This window comes from Nyctereutes procyonoides, unplaced genomic scaffold, assembly GCF_905146905.1.
Source record: "Nyctereutes procyonoides isolate TBG_1078 unplaced genomic scaffold, NYPRO_anot_genome, whole genome shotgun sequence".
Classification (NCBI taxonomy): Eukaryota; Metazoa; Chordata; class Mammalia; order Carnivora; family Canidae; genus Nyctereutes; species Nyctereutes procyonoides.
This window is the reverse complement of record NW_026575042.1, coordinates 37,601,665-37,629,356: the sequence shown is the minus strand read 5'-3', so window position 1 is coordinate 37,629,356 and position 27,692 is coordinate 37,601,665. Positions and strand designations below refer to the sequence as shown.

The following is a 27,692-nucleotide window of genomic DNA, read 5'->3' as shown; positions in this document are numbered from 1 at the left end:
GTGTTCCTCCCATTTGCCAGGCATCCTCTTAGGCCCTTGGCATATAGCAGCATTGAACACTGCCCTCAGGGAGCTCGCATTCTAGCCTGGGGAAGCAGACAACATACAATGAACACCAGAAAGTGTGTGTGGGGTGTGCACCTGGGTGGCTCAGTGGTTGAGCGTCTGCCTTTGGCTCAGGTCATGATCCCCGGGTCCTGGGATCGAGTCCCGCATTGGGCTCCCTGCAGGAAGCCTGCTGCTCCCTCTGCCTATGTCTCTGTCTCTTTCTCTGTGTCTCTCATGAATAAACAAATAAAACCTTTAAAAAAAAATGTGTGTGTGCCCGTGTGCACATGCACCCTAGAAGGTAACAGATGCTATGGAGCATTGGTGTGTTTCTCAAAAAGAAGAGCAGGAAAAGAGGGACCCAGGAGATTTAGATGGAAGAAGTGCATTGTAATTGTAAGTGAAGTGTTCTGAGAAGGTGACATTTAAGCAAGGCTTGAAGGAGGTGGACCTGCTGGCCATGAAGCTGCTGGGGAAGAGCTGTCTGCAGAGAGAACACCGTCAGTGGGAAGGAGGGCTAGGGGCGGTGTGGCTGAGGTGGAGTGAGTGAGGATGAGGAGAGCCCCAGGGCAGGGCAAGGGGAAGGGGGAGAGTACAGGAAGTCCTGTAGGTCATTTTAAGGACCTGGGTGGGACTCTGCGGGGCAATCTCTCTTCTGGATCACTATGGCCATAGGAAGGCAAACATCGCAGCCAGCCTCTGATCCGTCCTTGGCATCATGGCAGCCAGAGATCTTGATAATTCCATCCCTCCCCTTCCCAGCTCCCTTGCCGCCTTGATGCCTGCCACTCTCCTTAGCTGGGTGTTCATAGCATCAGATGACCTAGGCCCTCTCCACCCTTCCACCTCTCTGCTCCCTGCTCCAATCTGTGGGCCAAGCTGTCCACCTCCGTAAACCTTTGCCCAGGTAGGTTTCACCGCCCCAGGTACCATTTATCACCAGCTGCTGCCTGATGTGCTCCCGAACACCCTCTAGGTCCCTTGGTCGTAGTGGCCTTCCTGGACCTGCCATCCTACCTCTCCAGTCCCCCCCCAAGCCCAGGCAGGCTGCCCTCTTGTGGTTCATGCCCCAAATATGGTTCTCAAACTGCTTCTACCTCTACTTTTTCTAATTCTTCCACTGCTTCTCTAATACTGCAGCTGCCACCATGGGTGCTGGCCACCAGATTGCCTATCAGGCGGGACCGGGCCCCCTGGGGGCAGGAGCAGCCTTTCTTCTATGAGTCTTTAGAAGCCCTTCCTCCCCCTTCCCTGTCCAGTCCAGCCACATACTGGTCTTATTCCAGCCTCAGGCTCTTTGCACTTGCTGTTCCCTCTGTCTGGAACCCTTTTCCCTCAGATATGCACGGGGCTGGCGCCTTCACTTTATCGAGATGCCTGTTCACATGCCACCTCTCTGTATGTAGGCCAGCCACATGTCACAATACCTGACACATAGTAAGTGTTTAAAAACACAATGTACTGAATAAATACTGATTGAAGCAAATCTTCTTCTCTTCCTTGGATGTAGAAGAGTATCTAGTTCATATTCATGAATGCAAGCAAAAAAAGCATTTAATACACATGGCATAACTATGGCTAATAACCCTACGGCTGGCCAAATGCTGTCCCATGAGAGTTAAAACAGTACCTTTGCCACGAGGCACACGGCCTTCAGGAAGAGGCAGCTTCCGCTACAAAGACTGGGGAGAGCCACGAAATGGGTCACGGTGACGGGAAGCATTGGGGCCGCCAACGTGCCCGGGTGTCAGCTCCTCTGTACGCAGCTCACTGCGACCCTGCCTGCTGGCCCAGCTACGCCCTCTCACTAGACTAGACGAGAGGCCACTCTCCAGGACCCACCGCCCTTACGAGGCTGTAAAAATGGATGATTCCCGAACCTGAATCAGTACCTGGGAAGGCAGCAGGCACGGCTGGTGTCCCAGACCCCAGAGTCCCAGGGGATTCCGAAGCCCGAGGGTGGGGGGGGCTCCACATCATCGGGAGTCCTGCTCACTCTCACTCTAAGTGTGCATTTATGACAGGTCCACTTCATGTTTTTAAGGATGGAATTAATTAAATGTCAGCAATTAATTAAACATGCATACTCCTCCCTCCTTCCACCAAGGACTTAAAGCAGCTCTTGAAGACACAGAATGTTCAATAAAACAGAAGTAGGTCGGAAGATTAAGGCCAGGGAAAACGGGGGCAGGGGCAGCAGAGCAGCTGGTCCCCAGGAGCTGCACCTCTCAACTGGGAGCTCCAGAAATGGCCCCATCGCAGGATCCTGCCATGGCTGTAATGGATGAGGGGCCCTGGGACCTGGCCTGGCTTCCTGACCACGACCACTCAAAGTGGGAAAGAGCCTGGGCCCAGAGAGCCTGCAGGCCACTGTAGTAAATGGAACACCAACGCTTGTCAACCCCTCAGTACGACCAGCTCAGTGTGTTAGTGCGGCCCCTTAGTTAGAATTCACAAGGTTGTGCTAAGGGATGGACCACTGTCCCCACGGCCCAGGACAAAGTACTGAGGGCCACAAAGCTAAAGTGATTGGCCTTCTACCAAAAGGGTTTCTAAGGCTTCAGAGAGTTCCACGGCAGAGGCTAAAATCTATCATGAGGCACTTGATCAGCAATAGGACTTGTGATTCTCACTAAGGTCCTGAATTCACCCTGCAACCAACCTAGTGTGACAACTGTTTTATGCCAGGCTCGGGCTGGACACCAGTGATACAGGAGAGAGATCCAATGCCTTTAAGGAGCCAGTGGTGTGGGAAGGGCACAATCATGCTGGAAGATAAGCTGCAAAGCATGCAGGTACACGGGCGGGAGGGGGGGGAGGTGGGGGGGGGTGTCTGCATGTTGGCAGGTAGCCGTGCCCAATGGGCACCTTCTCTAGCTAAACAGTGAGGGTAACCTCCAGAGCCTGGAGGTGCTCAGGGACCTGAGTAACAGCAGACTGGTCTGGGAATGGACCCCTGGTCTGGGCCGAGCCACTGAAAAATTCTCATGTCTGGGAATGTAGAGCCCAGCTAGAGAAAGGGGAGCAGAAGACATGTTGCCAGGGCTGATGCATGGTATTGTCAGAGTCCTTGAGGCTGCCCTAAGGCTGGCGAACTGAGAGGCCTCCTGGCCTATCTATTCCTGAGCAGTTCAGACGGCAGATATCCACAGACTGTGCCAGTGGAGCAAAGCCACTTCTCTGAGCTGCCCTCCTTGCACCCCATGTTCTCCTGCCATCCTAGATCACTCTAGACCATCCTCTGATCCAGAAACCAAAGGGCTGATAACCAGCCCAGCAAGAGGCCTCTCTCCTTCCCCTAATCCAAAGGCCAGTTTAGGTCCGGTCATTCAATATTTTGTTCAGAGAGCCTTCCTGTACATCGCCCTTTGCAGTTTGAGTGGGGCAGTGACAATGCCCAATACGAGAGAACTCATCCTCACACATCAGGAGGGGTTGCTCAGAAGGGGCAGCATTTCAGGGGAGCCTCTGAGGAGCTGTAGGAGTGGGTTTAGAGAGCCAAACAGCAGGGGCAAAGGTCTGAGGGGTGGGGAGCCACCAAGAGTGGGTATGGCAGGGGGAGAAGGTTTCAGAAGGTTGGCACAGAAGGCTAGAGACCTTGACCCAGGGGCTTTTCCAACCTGTGGGACACTGGGACATTCACCTGTGCTTGCTAAACACAGAAAAAGACATAAGCACCCAGGCTGCAGGCTTCGTGACCTCCAGCAGGAAAGGAGAAAGTGCGTGATAGGCTATAGTCACACACTATTTCATGATGTGTTTACATCCAATGGTTCATTTCCTCTTCCCCATAATCCTGGACAGTGAGAAGCCTGGAGACCCAAAAAGTTACCCTGAAACTCCCTCCCTGGGGTTCACACCACCATCCACTAGAAGGAAGAGGCCTGGTCCCCCAGACCGGGCCTGCCCCGGGCAGACTGGCACCTGGAAGCATTCCATCCACATGACATCTTCCTCCGTGAGCACTTCCCTCCATCTCCTTCGCTCCTTCAGTCAATTCTGCGAGGGCTGTTACATGCACCCAGACACGTCGTGGAGGCCTCACCCGTCATTTCAGGGCTAATTCGGCCTCTCGTTTTAGAGCTGTGCCTTACCCATATGCATAATTTCCAGTCTCTGTTGAATTCTTCTGCATCCTAAGGGCTCTCAACCAAGAACGTGCTATCCCTATTCCCATGAAAAATTAAAAGGCTGAAGTAAGTCTTACATGTACATGGCTCTACAGCTGGTGGGGCATGTTCTCCTCTATCATTTCACTTACTCGTGACCCAACAGTCAGCAACGGCATCCCCACTGCAGAGATGGGAGGGCGAGGCTCGGAGACTACGGCGGGACTCACCTGCTGCCCCAAACCACACAGCTGAGCCAGGGCCTGAGCACATCGGGCCCAGAGTTCACTGCACTAGGTCCCTGCTCCTTCTCAAACTGCAGAACACAGGAGGGAAGAGCAGGCCCCACACTGGCCTGGACCCAAATCTCGGTTTGTCTGCTGTGTGGCCTTACACGGCTGTCCTCGCTTCTCTGGGCCTCCTTCTTCTCAACTGTGAAATGGTAATTTACACGCAGGATTGCGCTGAAGATCAGGCTTCTGGCAAACAGGACTCGCTTGTTGAGCTTACTCCCCCTGCCTGTCATTCTCCAGCCAGCGTTTTGACTGGGACAGAGAGAACCGACGCTTGGAAACTCTTAGAAAAAGTGCAATTTACCTGTTGGCCACCAGAGTGCAGTCGATTTCTGGTCGCTTCGTTTTGGGAATGACATACAGTGGGTATCTGTCCCCGTGTCGAATGAACACATGCACTGAGATCAGCTTAAAATGATGGGGGGCGTGACCTGTGGGAGAGGAGTAACATGGCCTGGTTATCACTCGGGAGGTGAGCAGCCTTTCCACTTCACAGAGGTGGGGAGGGATGAGCCCAGCAGCAGGGTGCCGTGCTGCAGGCAGCGGGGTGGCTCACAAGGCAGGTGGAGGAGAGAGACAGGACTGGTTATGTCTGGTTAGGTCTCTGACACCCCAGAGGTGACAGGGAGGCTCTGGGGGTGTGGCTGGGTGCTGGAGGCCAGAGTGGCCTCACTCACAATCCACAGTCTAGCGAGTGGCCCGGAGAAATGCTAGAAACAATGACTTCTACTTCAAAGCTCCATGAAACGGGATCTGGCTCCCTCGGTAGAGCACAGAACTCTTAACCTCAAGGTTGGGAGTTCAAGCCCCACATTGGGTGTGGAGCCTCCTTAAAAAGATCAACAAAATAAATAAAGCTCTATGAAACAAATCAGGGCAAACACTGATAAAAATATTCAGTATCATTTTGATCCATGTTCAAAAAAAGCAACACAACACAAAAATCGTATCTTCCTACACCTTTACTGCAGGATACCAACGGAACATCCAGCATCCTGTGGACATCGTAAGCCCCGAAGACAGTTTATTGGAAAGGGGGTGGGGTAGTTGGGGGTGCTGCCCTAGAGCCCATCAATCCTACCTTTCCATCTCTGGTATCCCACTAAAAACCATAATGGCAAACATGTGCAGAGGGCTTCTCATGAGCCACGTGTTTGAAGCATTTACTTAAGACTCCGGGCAGCCCTGTGAGCGGAGACTGCTCATTACCCCCATTTCACAGATGAGGAAGCTAAGACTTGGGAACTCATTCAAGGGCACGGCTTAGTGGCAACTGCAGGATTTGAGCCGTCAGGTTCCTTCCTACCATGCTGCGCTGCATGAAGATCTACTCGTTCCCATAGGGGCGTCCGTCCTGGTACCAAGTTGGGCAGGGCAGGCAGGCCTACCTTCCATGCTGCGCTCAGCCACACTGGGAATGTTGCAGTACAAAAGAGCTTCGTAAATGGGGTCCATCACGGGGGGCTCGGTCACTGGGTCAGGCATGATTCTCTTTCGACTCTTGCTACTCACTCCATTCTTAGCTGTGGACACTGGGGTCAGGTGGACTGCAAGGAAAGCAAGGCAGGTCATGACAGGTGCAGCGTGGGGGGCCCCAGGCCAGCAGGAGGGGCCCAGAGCGTGGCTGGATTTGCACTGAGTAACCCTTCTCTCCCTTAGCATTAGGGTGGACTTCAGTCCAGCAAGCGGTCAGCTTCTTATCAAGAACTGTTTCCTAAGCCCCCACTGGGCCCTGCCTCTTTCTCAACGCCATTACCTTCTCCTGACTGATAATTAGCTGTGCCACAGCAGGTGGGCCACCCCAGAGAAGGGGCCTGCCTCGCTCGGTGGTAGAGGAAGAACTTCATGCAACCTGGTTACATCATTCCTAGCACCCTCTGAATTCTAGTAAATACTAGAGAGGAAAGCCAGCACCTCTTGGGTGCCTCCGAAGTGCTAGATGTGCTATCTGACAGATGTCATTTGATATCATCTGCTTTGCACCCTGGGGTCCCCAAGAGTCCAAACACAGGCATCACTCATTAATCCTCACAAGACCACTTTACAAAGAAGAGAGCCTAGTGTCAAGGGAGGAGATTGAGGCAGTCACCCAAGGCGGATGTGGTGGGTGGAACCCCATCTCAAGCTCACTCCTCTGCCTCTACTGGTTCTCCCCACCAGTCTTCTGGATGTCATGTGTGGGCCCCGCCATCTATCTGTCTGTCCATCTAGCACCCTTCTTTCTGTTGGTGAACTGCTCTTTCCCCTCCTCATGTGGTTCTGGCTGAACCGTCAATCACAGGGTCCCTGTCCCTGGCTGGAGATGGACCTCTGACTGAGTCAATGAGGATAGTTATGGGGCAACTAGTCTCCTTCTCCTTGACAGAGGCGCTGTGCACACACTAGAAAAGGCTCTCTTTTGTATGCTGATCTCTAAGAATGGAAACCTGGGGCTGCCCTAGCTACATGTTCCTCCTCAGACAGCCTCTGCCTGCAGAGGAAGAAAATGATGCCGAGTAGAAACAAGCAGAAAAACAAATGCAGAGACCTAATCAGAGAGAGAGAGAGAGAGAGAGAGAGAGAGAGAGACAGACCCGAGGACATCCATTCTTGGAGACCCTGGGTTCAGAAGTGGCTGAAACCAGAACCTCTCTTAAAAGTCCTAATTACATACATCATATATAACCCTTCTTGTTTAAGCTAGTTTGAGTTGGGTTTCAGTTACTTTCAACCAAATGAATCCTGATGAACAGACTTTTATCAATCACTTAGAAGCAGATGTAAGTCCATCTTCTGGGTCAATGGTCCATATATGGGGCACCTCTGCAGCACCACAGATTTTCTGGAACTCTCTACAAAATGATAGTTTTATTTTTAGCATCCACCAACTGAGGAAACACACAGAAATAGCTGTGCCCATGCATCATTTAATTTCTAAAAGGTTTATCAATCACCAGAATATACATACATACATACATTTGAACAATAGCCAAAATAAGGCCCAACCACCAGTCTAAATCCATTTAAATTCCCTCATTTCTTTTATTTTTATTTATTTTTTTAAAAGATTTTATTTATTTATTCATAGAGATGCAGAGAGAGAGAGAGAGAGAGAGAGAGAGAGGCAGAGGCACAGGCAGAGGGAGAAGCAGGCTTGACGTGTGCGACTCGATCCAGGGTCTCCAGGATCACGCCCTGCGCTGCAGGCGGCGCTAAACCGCTGGGCCACCGGGACTGCCCTCCCTCATTTCTTTTATAGGTTCCTCTAAATAAATACTTAAGGTTTTCCTTTGGCAAACAGATGTTATAAATAAAGTTAAAAGACAATCCACTGAAAGGAAAATATTTGCAACATAAGTAACAAATTATTAAAGCCAAAATGCATATGAGCTTCTACAACTAAAAAATCAGTAGGGGGTATGAGCAGATTAATTACAGAAAAACAAACACCAATGGCAATGAATGTATGAAAAGATGTTCAATGTTATTCATACTTAAGTACAAAATAAAACAATAGCATCTGATCCCTCCCCACCAGACTAGAATCTCATGTTTTAATAATAATAATGGCAGTAGCAGTACTGGCAAGGCTGTAAAAACTCACTTCCACACACTGCAGGTGAGAGTGGAAACAGGAACCTTTTGGAAGTATTTGGCAGCATCCACCAAAATGTTATATGTGCTTTATCCCCAATCCTGTTATCCTACCTCTTGGAATTTAAATCAATCCCAATCATAAAGATGTATGGCCAAGGAGACTGGCCGCAGCGTTATTTGTAAAAACAGAAAAGGAAAATGGACTAAGTATCCATCATTAATGGAACAGAATGTTACATCCATATTGGGGAATATTCTGCCAAAGTTAAAAAGGATGTGAAAGAGGGATCCCTGGGTGGCTCAGGAGTGGGGCGTCTGCCTTCAGCCCAGGGTGTGATCCTGGAGTCCCAGGATGGGCTCCCTGCATGGAGCCTGCTTCTCCCTCTGCCTGTGTCTCTGCCTCTCTCTCTCTCTCTCTCTCTCTATGTCTCTCATGAATAAATAAATAAAATCTTAAAAAAAAAAGATGTAAAAGAATCAAAGATAAATGAAGTGAACAAACCAAGTTACTGGCTAAGAAAAAAACTATAAATGTACGAACATATAGGCATTTATTATGTAAATGCATAAAAATGTCTACAGGGACATCCACTACAATGCAACAGTGGTTTCCTCTGGGGAATGGGTGGAATGGGGTATGAAGTAGTATTTTTATTTGTTTTCCCATAAATGTCTACATTGTTTTACAGATCTACATACATACATGTTTACAGTAAGCATGTTACATACTTCCTCTATGTATAGACATGGATGTATCTTTCTATAATGTCTAGATACACTTTTTTATTAGCGTATTTTCATTCATTACTTTTATTATTTGTATTACAACAACAATCATATAGCTATAAAATTGGTCAGAACTTCACCAATTCAAAATTAGTCCTTTGATCGGTCCTACAGCCACTTTCTTCCCAGCAGCTGGAAGGAGCCAGAATTGCTAACACCATAAGCTCAAGTGTCTATAGAGGTAATTTACCACTGGGGGATTCATGCCAGAGCAAGGGAAGGAGAAAAGTATACGTCTGAAGGCAGCATCTTAATGACCCAGCAATTCTGGCGTGTGGCAACCCCCAGTCCTTAACTCTGCTCTTTTATGAAATGGTGCCGGATTCTGGCCCCTTGGCCATGCCTGCGGGCACACTTCATTTGAGTCTGGGCCAGGCACAGGTGAAGCTAAGGACACATGATCATATGAGTGACACAGGGACATAAGGGCATAGGTCTCTAGACATCCCATAGTCCCCACAGTTGGCTAGTTTATCTGTAAGCACACTGGGTAAGGTCTGTGGAGGCTACCACTTAGGAACTGCTATAGACTGAATACTTGTGTCCCCTTAAAATTCACATGTTGAAACTCCAACCCCCAATGTGAGGTGAGGCCTTTGGAAGATGAGGTGAGGTCTTTGGAAGATGGAGGTCAAGTGGGATGAGCATCCTTATAAATGAGACCGCAAAGAGTAGCTACCTCCCTGACCCTCTGCCATCTGAGGTTACAGAGAAAAGATGGGGTCTTCACAGACACCGAATCTGCTCGTGCTGTGATCTTGGACTTCCCAATCTCCAGGAATGAAAAAAATAAATTTCTGTTGCTTACAAGCTACCTCATTTAAGGTATTTTTATTAAGTGGCTCAATGGAGTAAGAAGGAATCATGGTAGTTGGGCCCAAATGACCCATTCATGCCCCAAGGAAGCAGTGGTTTGAAACTCAGATAAAAACTGGGTGATGATTAGAGGCCTTCTGTCCAGAAAGATTTTATCTGCTGCTTCCTCCGGCATCTGGGCCTGTCTGCCTCACCCACTAGCTATTGAGATCACCCTGTGCTGTTTGCACCCTCCTAATCACCAGAACGCAGGGCCAGCCCATGTGAGGCCCTTTGATGGGTCCTCCAAACACTAGACATTCGGGGGAGGTTCTGATGCAAGAGGCTGGGGTGTGAGATGTCTCCCCCAGACCCACTCTCCTACATCCTCACCCCCAACTTGGTTCTCACTGTCCCTGAACGGCTTGGAGCTGCCCCCACTGCCCAACATTCCTCCCTTTGTGTCTACCCTCATCTCACCATTGTTCTCTAAATCTGGCCAACTCCATAATAATCTTGGGGTCACCCCTTCTAGGAAGCCCACCCTAGCATCCCTCTTCTATTGTCCTGCCCCTGGTTCTTGCTGCCATCTTAGCTCACAACACAGTAGCCATAAACAGGGGTGTCCACAGTTTCTCAACTGGCCACGCTAAACATCTGGAGGCTCAGGGCTATGTCTTTTTCATCTTTATATTCCCCCTCTGACCAACCCAGGGCAGGCCCCCCATAAATGCTTGTTGAACTGGAGGCTTACTCTGAGCCAAGTGCTGCACTCCAAGACAGAAAACAAATATCCACCTGCACACCTGGCCTTCCTCCTAGTTCTAGCCATAAGAACCTCCTGTATGTAAGCCCTTTACAGGTGCCTCAAATCTGACTCCCATCCCTGGGTCAGATCACCACCCTTCCCTTCGTTCTGCAGAGTGGCACTTCCCCCCAGGCCAAGTGCCTGGCTTGGTGGGGGGCTGTTGTGCTGCTCCTCCAGGATCCCATCCTTGCATACTGACTAGTCTAGGGACAGGGGCCCAACTCTAGCCACCTGTGCCAACGAGGGCTCTTACCATGAAATTAAGGCTTCCCCATGTAGAAGCAACTTTATAGGAAGTCAGGTGGCCTCCTGCAATCCCTACCCAAGGCTGTAGGCTGTCTCTTACTGTCCCTGTGCCTCTGAAGTTTAGTTGTCAGCTCTTCCTCTTATTACACGGACACCCTGGCAGATCCAAATCAGGTGTCAGGGATCCACAGGTGTCCTGGTGAAGACAAGCACAATGGGGCTAAAGTGTCGACTCACCTCTCCATCACTGGCTCAGCTGCCCGAGTCACACTACTGACCACACCAGCAAAGAACCTCATGGGGTCAAAGGCATGGCTCCACCATCTGCTTTTTACCTTCCTAGCTCGAGGGCCTGCCTCACCATCAGTCCTGGGCTGGTCATCTCCCTAGCAGACTGTAGTCACCTCTTCCTTGGAACTTCTCGTTTCCAAGACCACTAAAGCCTGTCCTCAGTCACTTCTGTTACCAGGCTACCCATGGTTCTGAATGCAGGCAGGTGGTGTGGGGCTGGGGGCTACTGAGTCACAAGCCTGGGTTCAAGTCCTGACTTTGTTACTTCCTAGATGCATGACGTTGGGCAAATATTCCTGCCTCACTAGGCTTTATTCCCTTTACCTGTAAAATGAAGATTACGGCATCTCTACCAGAGTGGTGGCATGGATGACTTGAGGTGTCACGTGGAACACTGTATAGTGCCTGCAGCATGGTAAGGGATAAAGAAGTGCTATTTGCACATCTGTCCCCTTGATGTGATTATTCTGGCCACTTCCAGGCTCTTAAAAGGTGCTCCCTTCAACTCGGGATCTGGAAGGGATGCTGACCCTCTGTGTCTACACCTTTCACAGAAGCATAATGAACCAGTCTCCCTTTGCCTCTCAACCACCCAATTTTAGCAGCTTTTCTGACTCCTTTAAATACATGCAGCTTATCCAAGATAGCATCTTTTTTTTTTTTAAGTAAGATCTACACCCAATGTGGGGCTTGAACTAACGAACCTGAGATCAAGAGTCAAACACCCTACTGACTGAACCAGCCAGATGCCCCCAAGATGTTACCTTCTTCTTTTTTAATAAACATTTTACTTATGTATTCATGAGAGAGACAGAGACACAGGCAGAGGGAGAAGCAGGCTCCCAATGGAGAGCCCAATGTGGGAATTGATCCCAGGACCCTGGGATCAGGACCTGAGCCAAAGGCAGACACTCAACTACTGAGCATTACCATCTTATAAGCTAAACTACCCCTCATTCTACTATCCCCCAGTAATCCAAAGGTTCCTGAATTGCTTCCATCACAGGCCTGCCAAAGAATAATGATTTGCTCTATAGGCAATTCCCACAATTCCCTCAGTGCTGCTCAATCCATCAGGTTGTCTTAAAGATCCATTGTGCCTCTACCCTGCACTGAAAATAAAAGTGTCTGTGTGTCATTCTCAAATATAAACCAGAACCACAACTGGAGACCAGTTCTGTTATTTGCCTTGGACCATTTGCTTTTATTATTTTTAAAAGATTTTATTTATTTGAGAGAGAAAGAGTGAGTGAGAGCGAGAGAGAGCACACGGGCAGGCGGAGGGGGAGAGGGAAGCAGGCTCCCCGATGTGGGGACTCAATCCTGGGGCCCCAGGATCATAACCTGAGCCCCCCTGACCGTTTGCTTTTAATAAAAGGCAGCAGAAATCATGCTTGAGGGTGCAAGGCAAAAATCAAGCCCACATTTGCAAACTTTGAGAGACTTGGTTTTACGTGGACAAGATGGATCAAACAGCTGAATCTATCCTTTTTGACCTATCCACTTGGGGCCACAATACAAGACCAACCTTTCCTGTTCTCTTCATTCTTAACTATTCTTCATTCCTCATGCTTGTTACATCATGGTGAACTACTGTTAAGAACCTAATAAGTGCTTTTGGTGCCAGTGATAAGCCTGGTCCCATTTAGGGAGCCAGTAAACCACAGGAGGTCTGGCTCACGAGGTTAGGACTCAACACATCCCATCAGGCTGGAGGTTTTGCTCTAAGCTGTTCTCAAACTCTTTTATCTCCTACTTGTCTGTCCCTCCCTCTGACGTCAGCCATGGAGTCCTAAGTCCACGGACTGCCAGAGCACAAAGACAGGGTTCCCACGGTGGCCTGAGCTGGAGCCCAGCTGTGGTCTCCCAGGCAGGACAGGAAATCTCAATGTCCCCTGGGGCAGCTGATAACTGGCCTGGCTCAAACAGGGTCCTTTTGGATGAGATGACAGAAACTAGAAATCAGAGAGCCATCCAAGGACAAGCCCCCAGAAAGAACTGTGACAAGAACCTCAGCTATCCTTAACCATCTCATAGCCTGGCTACCCCGTCTCAACTTTGAGAATATGATCAAAGTTACTGCTTCTCAACCCTGAAAAAGGACTGCACACACAAGCTTCTGTGCTTGAATTCTGAGGGTTCACAGGACCCCTGAAACTACAAGACGATGCTGATATCTGTTGGACTCGGGCTAACAACCCAGTATGCCTGGAAATAGGTTTCTGATTTCGACACCCTTGATAGAGGAGATTTTTCTTTTTTCAAAATGGAGAGGGAGCTTTACAACTCACATAAACATGTGTTCATCCTAAAGTAGCCTTTCAACAGTAAGGTATAAAAAGAAGTGAAAATCATCCATAATCTTATCACCCAGAACAACCCCAGTCTACATTTTACTGCATATGTGTGGCTGGGTGTCCTGCCAGAGGTGAAATCTGTGCCTCTGTCCGCGCTCTGAGGATTGTTTCCTCTCCCCTCAAGGGGAACAAGTACGTTTTCTGTTTCTCAAAGGTCTACCTTTTGAGGGCACTAAAGCTCACGAAGGCCACCAAACCAACTGCCCAGGAAGGCGGCTGGTCATCTGCCTTCTGTGGAAAGGGTCACAAGGAAGAGATGGTCAGGAGTGAGGGAGCACTTTGGGGAAGCCCCCTGACGGAGAGACAATGCTGAGGTTGGGGCCTGCACCCCTTAGGTACCTGGACTGACCGGCAAGCCCACCCTCTGGTGGATACCTGGGGCCAGGCTGGGTTCCAGGTTCCCCAAGAGGCAGATGCCTGGGCAGTCTAGGGTCTAGCCTCTCAGATGACACAGGAAAGAAAGGGAGGGAGATGGGGAGAGGCTCAGCGTGATACCGCAGCCCGAGCCAGAGACGTGAGAGAAGGACCATGCATCATGGCCGACTCCCTGTCCCTCCCACCCACGGGCAGCCTGGCTCTGCTCGGCCGGTGAGGCACTGGGTGCCAACAGTGAGACAGTCGCAGAGCTCTCCCTGGGTGTAGCCTGACTTCACTCTCATATTCCGGATTCAGATTCTCCCCTCAAGACCTCATTCCTGATAAGTTTCAGAACAGCCAGGCCACCCTTCCTCCAGGGCAGAGCTGCCATCAAGACCATGGGGTTCCACCTCTGGTTACCACTGACCTCAAGTCAAGGTGGACTTTCTCATTTTTTTTTTTTTTTGTTGTTGTTGTTGTTTTGTTCTTTTAATGTCATCACCTTGGAGCAAACTCCACCTGGGCCAACAACTCCCACCATGTTCTTGGCTCCCCTCCATTCTCCAACGTAAACATCTGCAGCCTTCTCTCCTATTTTGTCCCTGTCCTCACATAGGCTTGGCATATGCAGATACTCTGAGTTCATTGGCTACTTCTACTAATATTTTCTTGTTTTACTAGCTAGCCCTGATAGTCTTCTCTTCTCTAAAATAGGAGACTCCCTTCTTGCCAATCCTGTTGAGTTGACACACACACACACACACACACACACACACACAGACACACACACACACTCCCATATAAGATACCACATGTAGTTACCATATTATGGACAACCTTGTATGAGAATACAGATAGGTCTGTGTAATTACGGCGTAATGGCTACAGGAGTATTTAATGTTGGACACTTTGGCGCCCCCCCCAACCCGTTTGCCTATCGTGAGCTATGCTGCAAAAAACATCTTTGAACACACATTTCTATCTTCTCATCTAATTACCTTTAGGAGAAATTCTCTAAGATCAGAAACTGCGAAGGAAGGAAAGGAGGAGGGAGGGAGAGAAAGAGGAAGGGGAAAGAGAGAGATAGGAGAGAAACAATGTGCCACCACACCCCCAAAAGAATCCTGGAAATGACCCCCACACATAAATGCGTCCATTTTTAGCTCATGGAAGGGCCTGCTATGTGATACTCTCTCCCCTCCCCCATGTAACTACAAAAAACTGAAGACACATGATGAAAGCTGATTAGTCACACTTAATTTTGACACCTACAGAATTTTTTCACCCACAGACATTTAACTCTGTGTGGTAGCTGGGCACGAAGCATTCAGACAGAAAGCAAAATTAAAACTCTCAGAGATCAAACAGAAAATAAATCACCAAGAAAAGGACTGAAATTAAAAAAAAAAAACGAAACGTAAAACTTCATAGTGATAATAATGAGATTAGGCTATTATACATAGAACTTCCTAGGTTAAAAACACAAGCCTTCATGTTTAATTCCTCATTCTTTCTGACTCCGATTCACCAAAATAGAATCCCAAGAGGAACCTTTTTGTGACTTTTAAAATTGAGTACATGGGGGCACCTGGGGGGTTCAGTCGGTTGGGCATCCGACTCTTGGTTTCAGCTCAGGTTGTGATCTCAGGGTCCTGAGATGGAGCCCCCCCACCATGGTGTTGGGCTCAGAGGGGAGTCTGCTTGTGATTCTCTCTCTCTCTCTCTCTGCCTCCCCCCAAGTGTGGTCTCTCTCTAAAATAAACAGATCTTTAAAAATAAATAAATAAAATAGAGTACATACTACCTAAGACCCTTGGCATTCTAAGGGTTGCATCCCCAAACCTTTTCCATGAAAACTTTAAAATCTTCATGAATCCCCAATTCACACACACAATTGGGGCACATGATTTTCTCCATACAACACACATGGGATGAAGAGCAGAGCGTGACAAAGCCCCCTGGCCGGCTCGCTCCCAGCTATTACTATCCAAGTCTGTGCCTCAGCAAAATCCCTGCCACCATCTATCTCTACCAGGGTGCAGGGTGCCTGTGAAGCGTGGGAGCTGTGAATGCCAACAGCTGACCACGAAAAGCAGGCTGAAGCCAGGGGCTGAACAACCAAGGCGAATGCTACAACCCCCAGGCACCTTTCAGGAGCTCCTCATTCTCCTTCTCAGAGGCAATTTTCTTTTAATTTCTAGCAACGTGGTTATTCTCTTTCCCAGAGGACAAATCCAAAGCAGCATATAAAAGGGGAGGGGAGTGGGGGCTGGAGACTGTGGGAAAATGATGGCTCTGCGGGAAGAGAGGTACCAGGGAGACTACTGAAGACATACACACACCACATGCCACTCCCATGCATGTACCACACATGCCACATACACACCACTCACACATGCCACTCATATGCACCACATACACATCACTCATGTGCATCGTTCACATACCACATACACACAGGGTTCACATGCAGCACTTACACACACTACATACACAGCACATACACATGCTACCACTCATAGACACCACATGCATGTACCACATGCACACACTGCCACTCACAGACACCACACACACACAAACGCTACTCACACACCACATACGTACAAAACTCACACGCAAAGCTGGTTCAGATGGGTTACCTATTCAACACACACACCACTCACACCACACATAACACCACCCTTCACACATATTGCACACTACCACTCGTATACATCAGATACACACAACTCACACAGGCTGGTTTGGCTGGGGTGCCTACTGAACACACACACACACACACACAGCTGATTAATCTGAAATTCCTCAGCTTCCTATTTGCTTTCCTTGGCTTTGGGGCCCCACCTCTCTGCTGCCATACTGTCTCCTTCACGGCCTCCCTTCCTCTGTTGGCCCAGATCTCATCTCTGCCCTGTCCTCTCTTCCTCTACCACAGAGCTCAAACTCTCAAGGTGACAGGGTTCAGCAAGTGGAGACCAAGGAGAAAGGAAGAGCTTGCACTGCCCACAAAGGGGGTGGCCAGGACCCAGGTGCTAGCTCCAACACTGTCCCTGCAAGGGACTATGGGTCTCGGCTTGCTAGATAGTCTCTTTGTTTGTTTTTTAAAGAGGAGCTGGAAGTTTATGTGAAACTGCCCAAGTTCTAAAACATTGGTAAAGAAATGTGAAAACACACATTGGGCCAAACAAAACTGTCGGTCTAGAGTGGCTTCCACATGCTCCTGGGAGACCTGGTCTCTCCAGGTCATGGCTTCAGGAACAGTGAATACAAAGTCCCCCGGCACTGCCTCTGGACAGGGTCTCTCTTAGGCTCAGATCCCAAAACCACCTTCCGGCAAGACACAGTACCCAGTTGGCCCTCAAGGACCTCACTGACACCTCCAACTCCTTGTCCTGCTCCACACCCAGCCTGTCCACTTACCTGGGCCTGATGCAGACCTGGGGAGCCATGGGTCCCACATGGTTACCCCCCAGCCCTATTTAACTCAGGCGGCGCTGAAACGTTTATATGAAAAACCACACAAACACACAAGTGACCGAGGCATCTACTGGACTACCCAAGCCAGTCTCCTGTGTGTGTCATGGTGGTCTTCCCCTTCTCTCATCACCCTGGCCCACTCTACCACCCAATTAGCTCAAAGTCCCACAGCATCACCTGCTGCTTTGGTGTCCCCTCAGCCTTTTATGGCAAACTCAGGCAAAACAGCCCGAGTTGCCACCCAGCTTCACTCTCCCATCAGCCTCGGAAAGCAGAGTGCCCAGAATTTGTGCTTATAAGACTCACCCAGGGAGCTAGTCAAAAGTGCAGATTCTGGGTCCCACTCCTGTCAAAATTCTGATTCTGTAGGGAGGGGCACAAAACATGCTCTTCTTTGGTTTTGGAGCACTCTTCTTTTTTTTTTTAAATAAAGATTTTTAATTTATTTATTCATGAAAGACACAGAGAGAGAGAGAGAGGCAGAGACACAGGCAGAGGGAGAAGCAGGCTCCATGCAGGGAGCCTGACGTGGGACCCGATCCCGGGTCTCCAGGATCAGGCCCTGGACTGAAGGTGGCACTAAACCGCTGAGCCACCCGGGCTGCCCTGGAACACTCTTCTTTACAAGTTTGCAGAGCCACTCTGCTCAAGGTGCTCAGGAGCCCACACCTGGGCAAACACTATCCTAGACTGTGGTCTTTCTGAGCCATATATCTCCTGGTGTGTTCCCTACTTCAGTGGCTCCCCACAGCCTTCAGGATATAATGTGGTGATAGAGGTGGCCCCAGCTTTTGTTCAACTTCATAGCTACACACAGGTGACTAACCTGGTCCTACTTTTTCATTCTGTCTTTGCAAACCCATCTCCATCCATAGGAATGCCCCTCCTACCTTCCTCCATGGCCAACTCCTACTCACCCCTCAAGGATGAAGCTCAGATGTCACCTCTGCTGAGGAGCTGTCCCTGAATTTCCAGACTAGATAAACTTCTTGTCCTCTATCCTCCCATATCACCCTGCCATAAATGATCTCTAATTCATTTTATTTAATACACAGGGGCCACTGGGTGGTTCAGTCGGTTAAGCACCTGCCATCAGCTCAGGTCATGATCTGAGCAGCCTGGGATTGAGTCCTCCATCTCCCTCTGCTGTTCCCCCTGCTTGTGCTCTCTGGTTCCCTCTCTCCCTCCCTCTCTGTCAAATAATAAATAAAATCTTTAAAAACAAACAAACAGGGATGCCTGGGTGGCTCAGAGGTTGAGAGTTTGCCTTCAGCTCAGGGCGTGATCCTGGAGTCCCAGGATCGAGTGCCATGTCGGGCTCTCTGCATGGAGCCTGCTTCTCCCTCTGCCTGTGTCTCTGCCTCTCTCTCTCTCTCTCTCTCTCTCTGTGTGTGTCTCTCATGAATAAGTACATAAAATCTTTAACAACAAAAAAAACAAAACAAAAACAAACATACGGGGATCCCTGGGTGGTGCAGCGGTTTGGCGCCTGCCTTTGGCCCGGGGCGCGATCCTGGAGACCCGGGATCGAATCCCATGTCAGGCTCCCGGTGCATGGAGCCTGCTTCTCCCTCTGCCTGTGTCTCTGCCTCTCTCTCTCTCTCTCTCTCTCTCTCTCTCTCTGTGACTATCATAAATAAATAATAATAAAAAAATAAAAAAATAAAAAAAATACATACATTGATCACTGTGTAACAGGCACTGTTTTAGGTGTTTCAAAATATGAGCTCACTGAATCCTTCACTAACCCTATGAAATAGGGACTGTCTTATCCCCGCTCTACAGATGAGAAAACTGAGAGGGTAAATAACATGCCTGAGGTCACCAATCTGGTAAATGGCTGGGATTCAATCTGAGCAGTCTGGCTTTTTCTTAGAGCCATGTTCTTTCACCAGCTCACCTTACATGATATCACCTCTTACCTATCCTAGCGTACCGCACACTCTATTCCAAGTGTTTGCTCATGATTTTCCACCAGTAGGACAGATAGCTCCTTGGGTCTATGACGGAAACTCAAGGAACATTTGCTGAAGGACAAAGCTGTACATACTCATGGCTCTGGATCAACAAGAAAAGATAAAACTCATAAAATCTCAGAGTTTGAAGAGGATTTAAATGGAATCAGGCCCAATGACCTGCCTTCTCAGGTCAGAGAATGCTCCAGAGCAATGCTCCAGAGTTTGCACTACCTCTGCATGACATGGACACTTAGGACACTCCACCTTATGCTTAGCTGGAATGTGTCGCCATGGTCACCTGGGCCACACAGAGTAAGTCTGACTCCTGCAGAAAGGGCTCTTCCGATATTGAGGGCAGCCTTGGCTTTCACTGCAGCAGGGTTATCTTCCCTCTTCCCTCCAGTCCATCTTCGATAGTTTCCTCAGAACCTGCTCTGGTCAACTGGTTTGCCCTGCCTGGGAAGATCACCCCCAGATATAGTGCCATGTGCCCAGTGTAGACTGGCCACATTCATGGCCAATGAGCTCTGATCAAAAACAAATAAAGCCTCCTCCCTGACAAGTGGCTGAAGGAACACAAACCTCGGCAGCCTTCAGGACACCAAGAGTCCTGGCTTCTGAAGAGGGTGCCTGGTGATGGGACTCCGTGCTGTTGCTTCAAAGGTTCACACTGACTATGCTCCTACAAGCCAAGCGTTTCCTGACAAGGCCTCTGTTCTCACACCAACATTGCAGCAGCAACTAATTCTACTTTACAGAAGAAGAAAGAGAGGCTCTGAGAGGTCCAACTTGCCCAAGGGCTCACAGCTGCTGAGTGGCAGAGCGGCATTCAAATTCAAGGCTGTCATTCCAGAGCCTGCGCAGGCTCCATCACGCTGCCATTTTGGGAATGCCCGTTGGAACATGGCAGGACCAGCATAAAATACGAATTAAGGAAAGGCTGGGTTGAAGCAGCAAAATGGACGATTACAAGAGAGCAGAAAAAGCAGAAATGTAACTAATCAAGTCTTTATATCTTGGTGGTCTTGCCCTATGGCATTAAAGGAGTCCCTTAATCTGAGAAATGATTTTTCCACTCATAGACATTTCAGCTAGAATAACTAAAGATAGCTATGCCTTGCTTGTTCCCTTCTATAATTCAGACATCAGGAATTTCAGAGTTTCCCTATTTTAAACTCAAAAATATCAAGGGCTTGAAAATACAAAATGAATGATTTCCATTAAAGGCTGTTAGCATACAGCAAGTCATTAGTACCATTTAAAATAAACATATTTTGAGAAACTATGAACTGTATCTTAACCTTTTTTGTATCCCTTCCACCTACCCCCACTGTAAAAAATGCCCGACACACATAAGCACTTAATAAATATATCTGGGTTCACAGACCCACTTTCTATACCAAGAGGAAGAAATGCTTATTTAAACAACCTAAAAAATAATAATAATAAACAACCTGATTTTTAAAATTGTAACCTGGTTCATAACTTTCTCATATTCAAAAAGCCTACAAGACAAAATAAAATACATGATCACTGCAGAAAGCAAATAAAATTATACTGATTCACTTAAAGCCTGAGGAAAACCAAGTTATATTTGATTACCTCACAAAGGTTACCTAAAATAGTTGTATGTGCAAATCTGGCATTTAAAAATTACTCTGAAGAGATGATGGAAAAAAAAGTCCATATATTTTAGGGTAAAAATGAAAACACAAATGTTAGTTAAACATATACCTTTGTGGTATCAATTAGCGCAGTTCCTTACACCATAATAAGCAGCAACCCACAACGCAATTAAATAAAGCAATTAAACTCCATTTCTAAAGAAATAGGTAAATTCCAAAGTTACAGTTTACCTAGAAGTAGAAGAGCAGTAAGAACATCCATATCTTAATATCTCTCCGAACTCCAACGTATCCAAGAATAAAGAGCTCCAACCCAGGCAGGCTAATTTACCCTGCAAAATTTCCCTTAAAAAAAGTATGGCTGAAAATTGGCTCTCCTAAAACAGAAGGTACTTTCAGAAGAGTTATATAATAAGCAAAACACACTGGCCAATTCAGTGACGTGGAAACCACCTCATGCAAGAGAAACGCAGCAAACACAAGTAAACCACATTCACGTCTCAGATCCTGTCAGCTTCTCAGAATAAAAATCAAGGTTGACTGTAACCTCCTAACTCTCCAGCCAAAGGATGGAAAATTTTTAATGAAGAGTTATGAACAATTAAACTAGTGAGAGTCCTAACATATTTTTTTGGAATAGATTCGCATTTTATGGTTCATTAACCATCTGGAGTATCTTTAAACTTCCTATGCCCACCTACTCTTGACCTCATTTCCTATTCTGGAAGGATAAAATGAGTATTTTTAATTGTCTTTAGTATTAGAAATAGCCTGTCATATGTACCAGACACGTGCATGGAGTATGTCACAAATTGGAGGTGTATGAGGGAAGCTTGTTCAAAGCCTCTCTTCAAACCACTTATTCCAAATGCCAAGTTTTTCCGACATTCCCCAGCGCAGTCAGAACATCCCACTTGCTGAGCCACCTGGTCTTCTTCCCATTATTCAAACTGCGACAGAAACGCCACCTCCTCACAGAGCCATCCTAAGCAGTGATGGGTGCCAACCACTTATCTCCCATCCACCAGGGTGGTAATATGAAGAAAAGGCAGGTGACAGCAAACACACAATTCCCAGCATCATACAGAAGATGTTCTCAGCTTCAAGTATACAGCACCAGAAGGAGAGGGAATTCGGGTCAGCTTGCTTTTCAGAACAGGTGTAGATTCATTCATTTAACAAGCAGTCATGAAAACACCTACTGTGTGGTTGGCAGTGCAGTTCCCGGGGTATAGAGGGAAACAGGACATGGCCCCTGCTCTCAGAGAACAGTCTTGTAGAAGCAAGAGGCGCCTGGTGGCTTAGCAGTTGAGTGTCTACCTCTGGCTCAGGTCGTGATCCTGGGGTCCTGGGATCGAGTCCCACATCAGGGTCCCCTGCTTCTCCCTCTGCCTATGTCTCTGCCTCTCTCTCTCTCTCTCTCTGTCTTTCATGAATAAATAAAAAAACAAAAAGCAAGAGACACAAGAACTCAACATTAGAGTTAGTGTAAGTGGTTAGTGTATGGAAGGGGACTGGTTTAAGGCATCCTGGATGCACATCAAAGAAGCATCGGACCCGGTTGGGTGTGGGGGTAAGTCCTGGAAGTTTCCTAGAGAAGAAAAGGACTGAGTGAACCATGGGGAGTAAAGGATGGGAGGGAGCTGAGGAGGATGGCAGAGGGGCTGGTGGGATTTGGGCCCAGAGAACAGGGTAAATGTGTAGAGAATACCAAGCAATTCGGCATGAGAGAGGGGCCACTGGAGGGGCCACCACTGAAGGGTTACAACCAAGGAGATGCTGGGGCCAGACCTGTGTTAGAGGACAGCCACTTTTGGCAGAGCAGTGGTGGTACTTTAGGCTTTGGGGCTGAACCTGAGCACAGGCTCCCAGTGAAGGACAAAGTGCTGGGCAACAAGATCTGTGGACTGGCTTCATCAGCTGTGCTCTTGCCTCGCCACACGAGATTTCCTGGGCATGGTCTCTGCTGCCCAGGAAACTGAGTTTGGTACCTCATTCCCCTACACAACTGCAGCCTCACAGCTCACTGAACATAAAACAGACACCCAACCCTCAAAGAACCAAGCAGCAGGCTAACTACCTCTGCTCACACTGGGCCACTCAGTGTCTCCCCCTTGGGGACCTAAGAATCTGAGAATAACTGAGTAGTTTAGGAATCTATGCAGAAGTCAAAAACGTATCGCGAGGCCCCGTGAGCACTCATTCCTTATGGCCAAAAAAGACGCTCAGGACAAAGCTCTGCAGTTTAGGATTTGTACTCACAACCATCCACCATCAGTACCAGCAATAAAAAGACTCAGTTGTTTTAAACTGCATTGTTCATTTGAAAAACAAAGGCTTTGGGGCCTACTTGTTTCCTCCCCACAAGGGCCCTCTATTCCAGAATGAAGCCCTCTCCCCTCCAGCGACCCCAGTGACACCAGGCAATACTCACAGAATTGCAGGCTGAGGCTGACGAAGGCCAGCAGTGCAGCCAGGGCCAGCAGCAGCAAGAAGCGATTGCGGAAAAGCATTATTATTTGTTCTATTTTCTCTTCATGGTTTCACCTCCAATTGGGAACATATCCTGTGAATAAGACAGAGGCAATAAACATGTGTTCCGAGGTGGAAAACCAAGTTTGTCAACTGAAAATAATCCAATTAGCCCAGTCCTCCAGCAGGGAAGCGTGAATCCTCATGGGAGAACAATAGTTGGTTATGTCTCTGCCCCCAAATAAGCCCAGCCGAGAATGTTCCCTTCAGATTAATGAGAGGAAACCAGTTCACGAGGGTTCCGTTTATCTGACATCGACAGAGAATGAGATACTTTCCAGCACGACCTATCCAAAGAAAAATGTAAGGAGACTGATGGAGCACTTACAGGGTGCCAGACAATGAAGTCTTTATGGACCAGCTCACGCTCACCCCATTTTGACAACCAACTTCTAAATCTTCAACCTCCTTTGGTGAATACCTTGCTAATAGGATTCTGGTATTTTAAAATGTTGATCATTCACGTGAATGCCAATCATTGCCCTGTGTCCCACAGTAACACCTTTAGGGACAGCTGGGGCATGCCAGAGGACCTGTCCGAATACTCAGTGGCCCCATCTACCAGCTGAAGACCTTCGCCCATCTGGGCTGGTGACCCTATCTATTCCTGCTGTGTCCGCCGGTCTTCCTGCAGCCCCACTCTACCCCTTCTGATTTCCTCTAACTGTGTTAGAGTTCTGCAAAAGGACTTTAAAAAATGCTGAATGAGGTCCTTCTGTGAGAACAGTGAATGATTGCGTGATTGACTGCTCTAGGGTGTAACGCCATCAGTCTTAGATATCAAGATTGTCTCCCGGTTCTTGCTGGGGTTTAAAATAGAACTTGAAAACCACAATCTCTTCAGAAAAGGTTCAACCCGTTACGGTTCAAAGAGGACACTAATTTCAAAGCTCATTTTAGGGGCAGCATCTTTTCCTCCTTCAAATATAATCTCCTTCGGAGCCACAATCATTTGCTCACGTGGTGAGGGTTCCCATTGCACAACTTTGTGACTGCGTATTGAGGGGCTCCCGGGGTGGCTAAGTTCATTAAGTGCCTGACTCTTGATTTTGCATCAGGTCGTTGATCTCAAGGTCTTGAGACTTGAGTTCCTTTGGGCTCCGAGGTCAGTGGGGAGTCGGCTTGGGGGCTTGAGATTCTCTCCTTTTCCCTCTTCCCCACCCCCACTCGTGTGTGCACACACATGTGCTCTCTCTCAAATCAATCAATCTTTAAAACCTACTGAATTGTGCACTTTGAGGGAACTGAATGGTTATGTGAATTCTATCTCATATTATCTTTTTTTTTTTTTTAAGCCTATCTGTAGGGAATGAAGCAGGATCCAGAGCCTTGGAGTCTCTTGTTTCCCAGCCTGTAGTCCCAGCAAAGGGAGTCTGAGAACCACTCCTTTAAAGGGATTTGTCAGTCTTTCTACAAAGAGAATATTTGTTGAAAGGTTAACAAAAATATGCTTGCATCTCACAATTGAGCCTGTACGTTGATAACCAGCAAATCTGTGGACAAACAGATCCCAATTTTACACCTTCAAATAATCACTGCTTCTGTACCTTTAGTCACCACCCCTAAGCAAGGACCAGTGCCTAGTGTCCCAAGGTGGCCTGTTAACTCCTCCTGCGGACATGCCCTCCCTGCCCTGGAGGAGACTCTTTAGCCTCTCAAGCTCTCTCGCATCCTGGCTAAGACAGCACACTACACTGGATGATCCCACCCAGGACTTAATGGATTTGGGACCTCAAATAAATGTTTTGCTCTCAAAATTCAAATTCCTCATAAACTCCAGTTGAGAGTTTGAAAAGACACCCACAGATCTGAAAGCAGCTCAGCAGAATCTCTGCTTGGTGAGGGGCTCTACACTGAACCCCCAAGGAGGCCGAGGTCATAGTATGAGACAGCATGGGTCCACCTGACTGTGGCACTGCAGGTAGTCCTTTCTGTGCTAACAAGGCAGGTGAACCCTTGATGCTGACAAATCCAATCCCAGATACAGAGTGTTAAGCCTGGGTGGCTCTGGAGGTGACCTTGGAGGTACCCTTGCTATTGCTTGTCTGGTGGCTCAATAGTAAACCTCGCCAAAGGAAAACAACCTCAGTAAAATCCAAGTCACAGTTTTTGTCCTCCACCCCCTAGACAGCCTCTACTGCTGGGCCCAGCTTCCCAGAGGATGAGCACGGAAAGAGACAACATTCACCTGCAAACACCCGCCACAGTGTTTTCAAGACATACCCCACTTGGACAGAATAACAATCAGCTACCCTCGCACCCAGGGTGGGAGCCCCTCAGCAGCTTTCTACCTCTGCTCTGCTTCTCCAGGACCCAGGAGCTTCTAACTGCGAGAAACCATTGTTCCCTGGGTTTCCATTCAAAGAGCACAGTGTGAACCAGCCACCATGTGGGGCCCTTGACACAACCTCTTTTATTCTCTCCAGGGCAGACATGTGCGTTTCTAATATGCAGGCAGAAAACCAAAACTCAAGAGCACAGGTTATTAAGTCGCACTGACAAGATGTAAAACAAGATCTCTGTGCCTTTACAGTTCGTTTTTATGTGTTGTCATGTCTTCCCAATAGGTCTGCTCAACTGAATTCTAGCTGCAAGCTGTGGATCAACGCAGAACAAGTGAGCTCTTGGCCTGTGCCAGCTTCTTAGGTCCTTGAAGACGGCTGGCAACTCCTCACTAAATTGCCTGTGGGTTTCATCTTTCTACCTTGATGGAAGTGCGAACTCTTCTCTCTGTAGCATTCCAGCTGTTCTCTCTTTAAATCTCAGGCCGAATTTGTAGGTTTTCAGGATGATTTGAAAATTATCTGGGCAAGTTGGTGGGGACAGGTGACTTGGGGACCCTACTCTTCCGCCATCTTGCCCGCACCTCTGCCTGTGGGTTTCAGCACCCTCTTGTTATCTCAGTTATTCCTGATTGAATTTATTCTATTTCATTAATGACTTTCTTATAAAATTATTCTTTTTTATTTTTTTAATATTTTATTTATTTATTCATGAGACACACAGAGAGAGAAGCAGAGACATAGACAGAGGGAGAAGAGGCCTTCCTGCAGGGAGCCCAATGTGGGACTCGACCCCAGGATCCCAGGATCACACACTGAGTCAAAGGCAGATGCTTAATCACTGAGCCACCCAGGTGGCCTAAGGAGATCCTTTTAATTTGCGGAGGGAGAGTGGGGTGTGTGGGTGGAGACTGGATCACAGAATGGGGAGCAGGTTCAGAGGATCGGTCTCCTTTGGGGTATCTCTATACTCCTGACAATAAATATGCTGGGGCTTTTCTTTATGCCTTCCTCCCCTCTGTCATCATGGCACCTTCTTTTGAGTCCACCATGTTTTCCTTTACATGCACATCTTCCCATGTTCCAGCCTGGGAGATGGCCTTTGGGGTCTTTCAGAGCTCGCCGGTTTGGAGGGCTCTGCAGTCCTGGCTGCCTGAAAATGCTCTTTCTTGTGGGTCACATCAGCAGCGTGGTGCAGAAGACAGTAGCAGCCCTCCAGAGCCAGACAGACCTGGCCAGAATGCTGAGCTCAGCGACATAGGCCAAGTTCCTTAACCTCTCTGAGACTCAGTTTCCTCATCTGTGAATAAGGGCTAATTTTTTTTTTTTTAATAAGGGCTAATTACCTCAGGATGTTGTGAGGACTAAATTAAAAGTCTACGTACAATCCGCAGCATACAACAGACTTTCAAAGGACAATGGTTGTTGCTGGCATTACTACTGCCTCATCTTCTCTCAGCTCACTCGGCCACTTCTTCCCTCCTCCTGGAAAACACTCAGGTGTCCCAACAGGAAGAGTTTCTTCACCTCTTTGTTGGTTCCTCCAGGTACGTGAGAACTGAAGGTTGACACATTATTGTCCACCTCTCCCTCTGTAGCTCCGTGGAAATGCTGTCTTCAGCCTCTTTCTCACTCTGGGCCTGGGAAACAATCTTGCTGGCCCTGGGAAATCACCCACCTCTGACTTCTAAGCCCGGTGGTGTCTTTTGCTTCAGTCCGCAGAGACAAGACCTGCCACCTTGGTTGCTCTGCATTTGGGTGTAGAAGGTGAGGGTCTTTTTACCCTGTACTGGGGCCAGACCTGGTCCTTCAACTACTTCCTGCCTCCAGCCTCTTAGGGGATTTTCCACCACACTCACTGGCAGGTGAGGCCACCAGAACTATGACTAAGTAGTCTGCCTATGGTTTTACGTGACACTGCCTTTTCACACGAGGATGAACCACAAAACTGTCCAGAGTTGTCTTCTGGTGGGCAGTAGGTGGAAACAACCGCTACTTACTGAGTTAGACCACAGGGTTATAGCATGGTGGATTTGTAGCAGTGACAGTCCCCAATCTGTTCATGCCTTTCTGTTTCCATGGCAGGTGTAGTTTCCTCCTACATGGACTCTAAGCTTGGACAAGGTATATTTACTTTCGCCAATGGGAA

General features: G+C 48.2%; 1 protein-coding gene across 5 annotated transcripts in view; it reads right to left on the bottom strand.

Annotated features, from left to right (window-relative positions):
* The window catches only part of PXYLP1 (2-phosphoxylose phosphatase 1), a 72,106-nt gene that overhangs the window by 12,138 nt on the left and 32,276 nt on the right, over positions 1–27,692 (bottom strand). For all 5 annotated transcript variants that reach the window (XM_055321183.1, XM_055321187.1, XM_055321184.1 and 2 more), the window contains 3 exons: positions 23,164–23,295; positions 5,839–5,997; positions 4,755–4,881 (listed from right to left, as the gene is read on the bottom strand). In XM_055321183.1, coding sequence (XP_055177158.1) covers positions 4,755–4,881; positions 5,839–5,997; positions 23,164–23,242 — 365 coding nt within the window. In that variant the 5' untranslated portion in view covers positions 23,243–23,295. The remainder of the gene's footprint in view (positions 1–4,754; positions 4,882–5,838; positions 5,998–23,163; positions 23,296–27,692) is intronic.